At 38.9% G+C, this 11,125-nt stretch overlaps 1 protein-coding gene across 2 annotated transcripts in view; it reads left to right on the top strand.

The window, feature by feature from the left end:
* The first annotated feature begins 202 nt into the window (after window positions 1-202).
* tubgcp6 (tubulin gamma complex component 6) overlaps window positions 203-11,125 on the top strand; it is a 31,616-nt gene continuing 20,693 nt past the window's right edge. Inside the window, exons 1-10 of one of the 2 annotated variants that reach the window (XM_077517376.1) lie at window positions 203-527; window positions 775-853; window positions 1,465-2,271; window positions 3,230-3,393; window positions 3,472-3,685; window positions 6,081-6,239; window positions 10,068-10,189; window positions 10,274-10,337; window positions 10,420-10,529; window positions 10,622-10,713. In XM_077517376.1, the coding sequence (XP_077373502.1) occupies window positions 815-853; window positions 1,465-2,271; window positions 3,230-3,393; window positions 3,472-3,685; window positions 6,081-6,239; window positions 10,068-10,189; window positions 10,274-10,337; window positions 10,420-10,529; window positions 10,622-10,713 (1,771 nt within the window). In that variant the 5' untranslated portion in view covers window positions 203-527; window positions 775-814. The remainder of the gene's footprint in view (window positions 528-774; window positions 854-1,464; window positions 2,272-3,229; window positions 3,394-3,471; window positions 3,686-6,080; window positions 6,240-10,067; window positions 10,190-10,273; window positions 10,338-10,419; window positions 10,530-10,621; window positions 10,714-11,125) is intronic. The other variant, XM_077517375.1, reaches the window with a different exon arrangement.

The following is an 11,125-nucleotide window of genomic DNA, read 5'->3' as shown; positions in this document are numbered from 1 at the left end:
TAATACTTTGTTTTTAAATACATGTACAGTATTTCAACTGAGTTTTCAAGTCTACAATTTTTTTTGACTGCGCTTGAATGCATCGTTGCCAAAGCGGGGTATACGACTGACGGAGCTGACCAATCAGTGTGGCCTATTCAAGAACTCAGCCAATCGAGGCCAGCATGACTTTTTGTTGTCCAATCACTTTCAACGAGGTTCCCTGTCCTTCCCATTCTTGGTGTTGTGACTTGCTGGATAGACGATATGAATGGATAGGCTAGCCATGAGCCACACACAATTAATACGTAATTTTCTTTTATCCTTAAGCGCAAGAAGCCAAAAATAATAAATGATAGTTTCGACACTTAGAACGAGAACTGTTACCGGGTTGGGAATTAAACGCTCTTGAACCCAACAACAGGATAGCTAATGGATTGACGAATGATGCTAATAATAAACCGTTAGCATGTGCTAGCATGTTGCATGGATATCGAAACAAATGACGCTCCCTGCAGAATGAGCCAACAGCAATCTACATCATTAGGGTAAGCAAATCATATTACATTGCCCGATTCACTCGGAAATTATGCTTCTGTGTTGCTAACCTCATGTTTTGATCTCGGCTAGTTTAGCTAACGGTAGCTACAGCTAGCTGCCAAAGATGCATCATAAAGTATTGAACAGATGCCCCGAATACTTTAAATACGGGACTTATCATTATTTTAAAAAAAAAAATCATCGTGTCATGTGGTGTTGGATGTAAAATTTTGATGAATACAATTACAATTTCAGCATCCTCTCGCCCTCATACTGGCCAGTGTAGACTTCATTCATGTTCCACAAGCCAAGGCATGCACAGCAGGAAAAGCAGGTATTTATTATTATTTGTTGTTCTTTATTGCTTTTTCCTTGATATGTCATTATTATACAAGTTACTTAACTCATTCACTCCCAGCCATTTTGACAGAAGCAATCCCGTTCGCTCCTGGCTGTTTTACTGGATTTTGACTGATTTTGCAAGGCCCACAGAATATTGTGTTCAATTGCTATAAAAGCATGGAACCATCAAAAGAAAGATTAAAGTCTCTTTTTTTTTTTCCATCAGGAAAAAAAAAGTATGTTTCTAACTGTTTCCGTTTTGCAGCTATTAGCATTAGAAGAGAGCTAAGTTTCATCAGTTTTTACAAATCTATTTAAAATTGTAAGTAATCTAGCTTTTTTTCTAGATAGCCCTGGTTGATCTCCTTTGCTCTGCTGCCACCTGCTGGCCGTTTGCGTAATAACTACCATTTCTGCAGCCGTTCTTTGCAGTTGAGAGGCTGCATCAAAGCCTGTATGCTCTAGCATTAAAAAAACAAAAAACAAAACAAAGAAACGTATAAATACGTCTTTGGGACACGTAGAACATTAAAAAAAACGTATTTATACGTTATTGGGAGCAAATGAGTTAATATGTCATTCATCGTCTTTCCTGCCGTCCAGGCCGGAGGAGGAAGTGGCGTCATGTACCCGAGCACTCAACATCCCATCAAGCCCGGCTGCAACAGCAGCTCCAGCATCACAGACCTGCTGGCCGCCCTGTGTGACAGCAGCATGGCCGGGCTGTCGTGGAAGCGCCGGTCCCTGGGAGGCGTCTCCAGAGAAGGCTTCCGCAAAGCTCTGAAGCAGCGAGCTTACGGCGCCCTGCTGTCCAAGCTTTTCCAGGATGGCACCAAAGCACCCGCCGCGTCGGGGTCCACGGCGAGCTCGCCGCCGAGGAACAGAGTCTTGATGATATGTTTCGACCTGAGAGTGGCCGGCTGCCGGGAGGAGGCCGAGAGGCTGGAGGAGCTGCTGGAGAAGCTTCCGGAGGGGGTCGCCACGGGCCTGAACGAAGTGGATTCCGTCCTGGAGCTCCTGGTGCACCTGGCGGGCTCCTCGCCCCCGCCGTCGCCCTCCTTCAGTCGGGACTACATGAGGCGGGAGAGGCCCGTGCTGCGGAGGCCCGCGCCCTGGCCCTACCAGAGCGAGGAGCTGCAGCGGCTGGAGGCTCGCGCCTGGGGGCTGGTGTGCGGAGAGGAGTGGGCGTCCGTGGAGCGCTTGTGCGGAACTCAGAGGTTGATGGAAGCTCAGCCAGGTGCAGGCTTGATGACTCTCAGGACTAAAATGGACGCCGAGGAGAAATTTGAGAAGGAGACCAGGCTGAGCTTGTTCGGAGCCTTGCAGCACACTCGAACCTCAGACCTGGACATCAGACTGGACCTTCCCCCCGTGCCCAGCAACGTGGATGTAACTGGGCTCGCCATCAAGGTAAGTTTTTGTGCTTTTATTACAATGCAGATGAGTGAACCCCCCCAACAAAATAAAAACCATAAGGGTGTCAAAATTAGTGCATTCATTTTGAGTTAAATTTTTTTTTTAATTTTATTATTATTATTATTATTATTATTTTTTTTTTTTATTACTATTATTTTTATTATTATTATTTGATATTTACATTTTTTTTAATGCGCAATTAATGACCACCCCTTACTTGGAAAGCCTGTACTGGGGGAAATTCCAGTCACAATGCAGCAGACACCTCCACGTCAAAATTTAGCTGTAATAAGTTTATTAATAATGCACATATTTGTGGAGACTGACGATTGTATTTTACAATGTTAAAAATGTGCAGAATTTCACAAGTTAGACCATGTTAACGATTGCTCAGCTCTTAATATGAAAAGAAAAATGCACTGAGCTTTCACCGTCTTACAAATAAAATTATGCCATCTAGTGGCAGAAAAATGCCCTTGTCACCAATCAATATCACACTTGTTTTTTTACTGTGCAGTGTATTTTTTTTTTAATTTTAACTCAATTTTATGAATTATAAAATTACTCTATCAATGACTAAAAGATACAGCCACATTTTTATTAGTTTAACTTTTTTTTTTTTTTTTTAATGCTTACAAGAGTATGGAAATATTTTTTTTATTGTACATTTAGAACAGATATACAATTTGTGATTCATTGTGAGTTAACTATTGAAGTTCTTATTTAAATTATTATTATTAATACAAATTTAAATAAATAAAGACACAATTTTTTATTATTATTATTATTATTATTATTATTTATTTTAAATAAATAAAATATAGAATTCTTATATAAATACGGATGTATAATTTGGGGTTGTTTCCACTTTCCAGAAGTAGTAGTTGTTGTGGTGGTCCTAAAATCCCTTCAATCCAATCTGGAGTCAAATGCCTCGTGATGTTGGCTGCAGGTTCCGCCATGTTTGGATCATTCTGACGACGAAGGCTTCCAGTCCGCCTCCAACCTGACGCCGGACTCTCAGTCGGATCCCAGCCCCGTACCAGAGTTGGACGTGTGGGAGGCTCTGCGGACGTTCGAGCCCGGCGTGCGCTGCTGCTGGGAGTCTGTCGGCTGGTGAGGTTTTTTACGTCTTCGAGCGTCTGGGCACGAGACGCAATCGCCATTTACCCAAACGCGCGCGCGTGCGAGCAGGCCGCCCGGCCGGAGGGAATCGTTGTACCTGAGCGAGAGCGGCAGAGAAGCCTTCGACCAGCTCTACCGCCTGTGGGAGGGCGAGATGAGGGTGGTCGGCGGCGGCGCGCCCTCGCCGCTCCTCCCGCTGCCCGTCGACTCTCAGGGCGAGCTGGTGGGCGACCTCCTCAACGTGCTGATCGGCGTGGCGTCCGTCACCTTTCCTCTCAACCAGGTACGACCCTCTCACGCTCTCCATCTGTTCGTATCCAAATGTGATGCCACTCAGGTTGTGGTTTTGAATTTTGATCAACTTCAGCATCGGGCAGTGTGTCGGACCTCTTGGAGTTGTTGGTACTTACTTACTCTTTTGCGGCAAATGAATCAACTTTTCATTTTCAAGGTCCAGAAGCTAGAATCAGTGCCTGCTGCGAGTTAGAAAAATAAATCACCCCCAGACACCAGTTTGATTGATTGCCATGACTTTCGTTGGTCATGTCTATCATAACACAATCTCAAATAATATCTCAAGTACACCTGCCCAAAACGGAACAGGAAGTCATCCATTTTGATTTCCAACGGCCATTTTGAGTAAATTCCAGGGCTCGTACTTTAACAAATGCATTCAGGAATTTGTAAGAATAACAAGTGGTTGTAATGCTCAATTGTAAAGCTTTTTAGCCTACGTCATGTAATATGGACGGAGCATGCATCAACGTTCGACAATCATTTTGAGGATTTTCCATGAAAAAGGCGTCCTCATTTCATCTGGCTTGATTCGTTTTGTTGATCATATATGATAAACACATAGATCACAGGGATGGGCAATTTAAAATGGTGGAGGCTGGCATCATTTTTCATCAGTTGTATTCTATTCAGGGCCACATAGGACCACGTACTTAATAACCAGATGTAATGCAGTTTTAGATAGAGACAAAATACGTGCTCCTTAATGTTGTTCATTTTTCATAATAATTCTCATTAATGCGTGTATAAAAGATTCACTATTCACCAACAAAAGAGCCGCATTTGTTTTTCCCAGTGTAAAATGCTCTCTTGCATTAAAATGAACGTTCAAAGATGGCAGAAAAAAAACAAACAAAACAAAACACCAAGATTAAGTACAATAACTTTTTTTTTTTTTTTTTTTAAACAAAAATTAACTCACTCAAAATTTTAATGTTATTTATTGAACATTCCAAATCCACAAAAAAAATACACAACTAAGCCATGGCTGATATTACACTTTGCAAGGATTTCCCCCCCTTTTTTTTCTTTAATATTTTTTTTTTTTTCATTTTCGACATTTACCCCGGTTTTTCGAGGAAAATATATAGTGAACATTTATTAGCGTTTTTTTTATTTTTTATGATTTTGTCAAGATTTTATTTATTTTATTGTATTTTTCAGTTAATCTAGGGTCCACATAGAGTGTGGTGTGAGCCGGACACTGATAGTGTAATAAACAATTGGATGGTTGAGGTAGTTTAGAACAAAGCACTTTTTTCTTCCTGTTTCGATCAAACAAACATGAGTTTCCCTTTTTTTCCTCATGATTGTGTTGGTCGTCTAAGGATGTTTGTTTGTGTTTCCATAATATTTAGATGATAATTGGCACTTCCTTAGATCTTAGCAAATGGTGAAACAAGTCTTTGAAAATTGGGATCATATTTACTTTGAACAAAATATGCAAATTACGTCATACAAACATTCATCTACGGGACTGTCTCAGAAAATGAGAATATTGTGATAAAGTCCATTATTTTCTGTAACAACTGAAATATTGCAAGCCTTTTATTATTTTAATATTGCTGATTATGGCTTACAACAGCTTAAGAAAATTCAAATATCCTATCTCAAAATATTAGAATATTTCCTTAGACCAAGTAAAAAAAAAAAAGCCATAATCAGCAATATTAAAACAATAAAAGGCTTGCAATATTTCAGTTATGTAATGAATACAGAATGTATGGCATTTTTGCTTATTTAATTGCGTTACAGAAAATAATGGACTTTATATTCTAATATACTGAGACAGTCCTGTAGACAGCCATTTTATTTTGAAAGATCCCATTTTGTTTGTCCCCCTTTTTATTTTCATATCTTCTGTGTCCTAAATTTACACTTGTACCGTAAAGTTATTCCATGAACAGCAGAAAGCGCAAGCGTATAAAATATGCCATTAAAAATTCAACTCATTACAGAAAAAAAATTAAATCACCAGGGAGCTTATTTTTTATGTATTTTTTTGATGTTGCTTCCCCGTAAAGATTTTATATACCTCCAGAAGATGAGAGTTATTTCTTTTTACAGCGTCTTTTGTGTCGTAGCGCGATAACGTGTCGGCAACGCTGTCACGTAAGCTCGCGCCGTTGCTGTGTTGAGCAAAATTGCATTGCACCATATTGTCTCTCCCAGAAGAGCGGCGGCCAGCAACATCTCATAAAAAATAAAAAAATAAAAAAATCCATAAGAAGGACAACAAACACCAAAGAGCCGCTCTCATATATTAATAAAGCACAAATCGCAATGGACGCGAAATGTGATCTCTTCTATACAGACGGCTTATGAAAATGTTATTAGTCTGAACAGGCTTCTGTGTTTGTTTGTGGCTCGTCGTCTTTCCCAAGAGCGTCGAGTTCGACGTCCGCCCCGGCGTGTGCGTGTCGGGAGCCTCGCCGGAAAGCGTGTCTCGTCTTCTGGGCGAGCTGGCCCGGTACGGCACCGACTACCTGAGACTCAGCCGCTTCTCGCTGCAGAGCCCCGAAAAGAAGGGCCTCGTCTTCCAGGTAGGTTGGCACGTATTTTGATGGCAGGGTTAAGTGCAAGGTTGTTTTCGTTAAGGGGATACTTGACTCATTCAACTATTTTCAGCAATGAAAAGTTCATATTTTGTCCAGCAACTTCATTATTTGTCATGTGCAATTAATACCTTTAAAAAGTAATTTTTCTATGCCATCGACTGATGATGACATCACCTGTGCTGAGGAAGTAGGTAACGGCCAATCATGGTTCACCTGTTTTCTGGGGTTGGTCCACAAACTGAGCCATGATTGGTCGTTACCTACTTCATCGGCACAGGTGATGTCATCATCACTCGACAGCAAGTAGAAAAATGACTTTTTAAATGTATTAATTGCACATGAAAAATAATGACGTTACCACATTAATTATAGACAAAATATTAACTTTTTACTTCTGAAAATGGCTCAATGAATCAAGTAACCCTTTAACAAAAACAAACGAAAAAACTAAAATGAAAAAAACAATTTCGTTAACAAAATAAAATAAAAACGAAAATGCTTTTTAAAAAAAACGTTTTATGTTTACAAAACTAACAAAAACTATAATTTTTGTGAAAATGTCATTTGTTTTAGTATTTGGTAATTAATTTAATGCATGAGACATTTTTAAGTGTATTTATTGAACCGGGATAAGGACATTTGAAAGTGTGTCACACAGAAGTGACATCATCGAGCAGCAGCCAATAGAAAAGCACCTTCAGAAGATGTCACTCGTAGGCGACAATTTTTAAAAAAAAATTTATGTGCTTTTGGCTCAGATGGCTCTGCTCGCTTGCATTTTCATTTAACTCGGCCGAAATGCAATGCTAGGTAAGAAATTAGCTTTTTTTTTTTTTTTTTTTTTTTTTTTTTTTTTTTTTTTTTTTTCCTCCATTTTACCATGGTGTTTATTAGTAATACACAAAAAAAAAAATATATATATATATATATATAGTATAAAACTAACCATTTTTAAAATAACAGGACCACCTAAACAGACTAAGACTAAACTAAACGTAAAAAAAACGAAATAGAAACAAACTCAAATGAAAATTCCAAAACAATAATAATTGGTCACGTGTATGTTTGGAGCACCGACCAGCTGACAATCCAAATTCTCTTGTCAGTCCCAAACTGTTTGCGGGCTCGACAGGCTGCCGCAGAAATAATAATAATAATAATATTTTAAAAAAGCATTCAGCATGAAGACGGCAAACCGGAAAAGTTGAGTGCAGTCTCACACATGAGCGCGTTTAATCATTTCTCATGTTGAAATGAACGTCATTTGCATAAGACTCCACTGGCCTAGACGGGGCACTTCATGTAATTGTCAACAAGATTGTTGGAGTAAGATTTAATTGAACATCAAGTAGTGGGAAAACAAGCTTTTTAATTAACTCGCTTCTGCCGTAATAAATTGATACAAATAGAACAATTTAAGCTTAGCAAAAAATGTCAATGAAATGCCATCCGTGATGAGTCATCAAGAATTACAGGCATGCTTTTAAATGTGCATTTTCAGTCATCTCCACTTTCATACAAAGTTGTGAATGTGATCCGATTAGTACCTTCTTTTTGTTCGTGTTGTTTTGACATTTGACATTTTTCAACCGGTTGTAAAATGTCTTCTTTTTCGAGCCCAAATAATACTTTGCTCTTCAAGTACCACCAATGAAACTTCGTGCATGTAATAAATACAAGTACAATACAGTAAATACAAATACTACCAGCTGAGATAGGCTCCAGCACCCCCCCGCTTGTGAGGAACAAGCGGTTCAGGAAATGGATGGATGGATGGATGGATGGATGGACACAAGTACAAAATAAATAAATAAATAATGCAAAAAAATAAATAAATAAATAAACAATCCAAAATTTAAACATAATGAAACATTAGTATAGTGATTCTGTGACTTACCACAAGAGGGAGCGTACCACACTTTGAAAATGCTTGTTCTAGTGAATGAACACACAGTAAAAAACTAATTTTAATATAATACAAGGCGTCTTTGTTTTACTGCAACAACGTAGCCCAAATTTGTATGTCCGACAGTAAGCAGAGTGTTAATTTAAGCGTGCCATCTTGTGCCGCTCCAGAAATGCGTTCGTTGTCATCGTTTAGGCATGTGCTGGTTACTGGTTTCACGGTTTACTGTTTTGTTTTGTTTTGTTTTTTTTAAAAGTCAAGATTTCAATAGCCTCAAATGTTGGCTGGTGCCAGTAATGAGCTTTTTTTTTGTTTTTTTCTCAAATGGAAGGTAGTCTAAGAAGGGAAGAATATAATTGGCTGCTTGCAGAGTTGGTAGATGAGCTGCCTCTGAAATTAATTACCTCCAATTAACAATTTTTTTTCCCCCTCCTTCTTGGTGAGTGATGGATTGGGAGGAGGAGGGCGGGAACAAGGCAAGGTACTGCAAAAACAGATGCCATTTTGCTCAGATTAATGTGAATTGTCTTTAAAGTGGAAGTCAACCCCATTTTTTTAATTATTATTATTTTTTGACAATAATATGTTCTATGCAGCCCCACTAATGTAATTATGGTATTCTGGTTGATATTGTGTTAGTAGAATATGAATTAAGCAGCAAAATCCAGCCGGTTTGATCCATCTCAGGGGGCGGCCATTTTGCCACTTGCTGTCGACTGAAGATGACATCACAGTTGCATAGCAGGCAATGACCAATCGCAGATCACCAGTTTTCTGAAGCTGAGCTGTGATTGGTTGTTGCCTGAGCAACTGTAATGTCATCTTCAGTCGACAGCAAGGGGAAAAATGGCCGCCCCCTGACATTGATAAAATCGGCTGGATTTTGCTTCATAACTCATATTCCACAACTGTAATATTTAGACTAGTGAGGTCACATCTAACATATTATTTTCAAGAAATGTTTAAGGTTGACTTCCACTTAAAAAAATAAAAAAATAAAAAAATCAGCTTGTCAGTGATGGGACACTGTGACTAACTAAGATTAAAATAGAAGAAGAAGGTCAACATTTGGTTATTTAAACTAAACATGATACTTGTTTCTACTGTACTATAAATCTTGTATAATTTGTTTAAAAAAAATGAAAAAATGGTCATTGTATTTACTCAACAGGGATATTTTTGCTCTATTATACCGTCTCTAATATCGGCGCCTTTATTAACTCTTTTTTTTTTTTTTTTTTCCTGCCAAGAACGGTAATTAACGTTAACGGAAATCCCAACGAGTTCTGCCAATAACGTTAATTGTCGTCAACTGTTTTTGTATTTATTTCTTTTTTCTTTTTTCTTTTTTTTTTTTAAATCAACCACCATGGCCAGCAGATGGCAGCATTGTATCTCTTTTCAATTGGGTCACGTGGATCAAATTACGGTACATGAAAAGATGGCAGATCTTTGGAAATACTTTTGTCACATTAAGTCTAATTCACAGAGCGTCACTAAACCAAAAATATTAGTGTCAAAGTCACTGTTGTGCAGAAAACAAACATTTCACAAAAAGCTTTTTTTTGTCATTTTTTTCCATTATAACTTGCTATATTTTCAAATGGTGATTACTCAAGAACGGAATAAGGTGGAATCATACTGTTTCTTTCTAATGAGAGAATGGAATCCAATCCTTCATATGGAATCCACCATGTTTACGTAATCATAGCACACAAAATTGTGTTTGCCTTGAAAGTTGCGTGAAAATGCTCGAAATCGGCTGGCGCTCTTGGGGTTTTCTTTTTTGGATAACTTTTGGCAGTGAACGAGTTAACCTCATACCGTTGTAAACCAAAAAGACTCCTTGTAATGTTTACGAAAGTTGCTAAGTGTCTGAAAGAAACGTTCTTGTTTGTATTTCGAAGGCGTTCACGGGCGGTCTGAGGAAGTACTTGCACTACTACAGAGCTTGTGTTCTCTGCACGCCACCCCGACTCAGCCTGCTGACCATCGGCTTCCTCTTCCGCAAAGTTGGGCAGCAGCTCAGGTGAAAAAAAAATTTCCGAGCTCTTCTTTTCATTTGAAATCTCGCGCCGTCCCGTGTTAACGAGCCGCTCTGCTTTCATCTCAGGTATCTGTCAGAACTGTGTCGCGTGGACGGGCCTCCGGCCGGCGACCGGGCTGCCTTCCCTGTGGTAAATTGCCGTTTAATTTCTGCGAGCGAGATGTTGGCCCTCGTGTCGATTTTTTTTTTCAGCCGCTCGGCGTTGCTTTCAGGGCGTGAAGCTGCTCTCCCACCTGTACAACGAAGCCCAGAACAACTGCAGCAACGAGAACTACCCGGTGCTGCTGTCCCTCCTCAAGAGCAGCTGTGAGCCGTACACCAGGTCAGCGCGCGCCGTCATCGTGTCGCTCAAAAAAACAAAACGAAAAAAACGTCCAACTGCTTTTCTGGATCGTTTGTCGTCTCTTTTATCAGGTTCGTGTCCGATTGGGTGTACAGTGGCGTGTTTCGGGACGTTTACGGCGAGTTCATGATCCAGGTCAATGAAGAGTACCTCGGCTTCAGAGGTAATTTATTTGAAGAGTTGTTGAAGATTTGAAGTAGACGCATGATGCAGTTTTTAACACTTAAAACAGTTCACACAATTACCAATTGAATAAACGGTATTAAATTGGTTTTCCTTTTCGAGCCATGAATCGATTATTTTAATGTCTTTTCCCCATAAATTCGAATTTTAAAGGCCTTTTTTTTTTTTTTTTTTTTCGTACTGTTTTCTTGAAATTTACTACTCACATGAATTTACAAGTATTTTAAAATATTTATGCACTTTAAAAAAAATCTTTTCAATTTACATTTACAATTATTGAATTAGAATTATGAAAACATTTTCATCTCATCTTTGGTGATGTCAACATTTTCACACATTACTTTCATTAATAAATTAAATCTTTTATGGAACCAGTATTATTTTTTTTAAGT

Source organism: Festucalex cinctus, chromosome 3 (assembly GCF_051991245.1).
Source record: "Festucalex cinctus isolate MCC-2025b chromosome 3, RoL_Fcin_1.0, whole genome shotgun sequence".
Lineage (NCBI taxonomy): Eukaryota > Metazoa > Chordata > Actinopteri > Syngnathiformes > Syngnathidae > Festucalex > Festucalex cinctus.
Note: the sequence above shows the minus strand (reverse complement) of the source record. Positions and strands in the feature narration are given on the sequence as shown.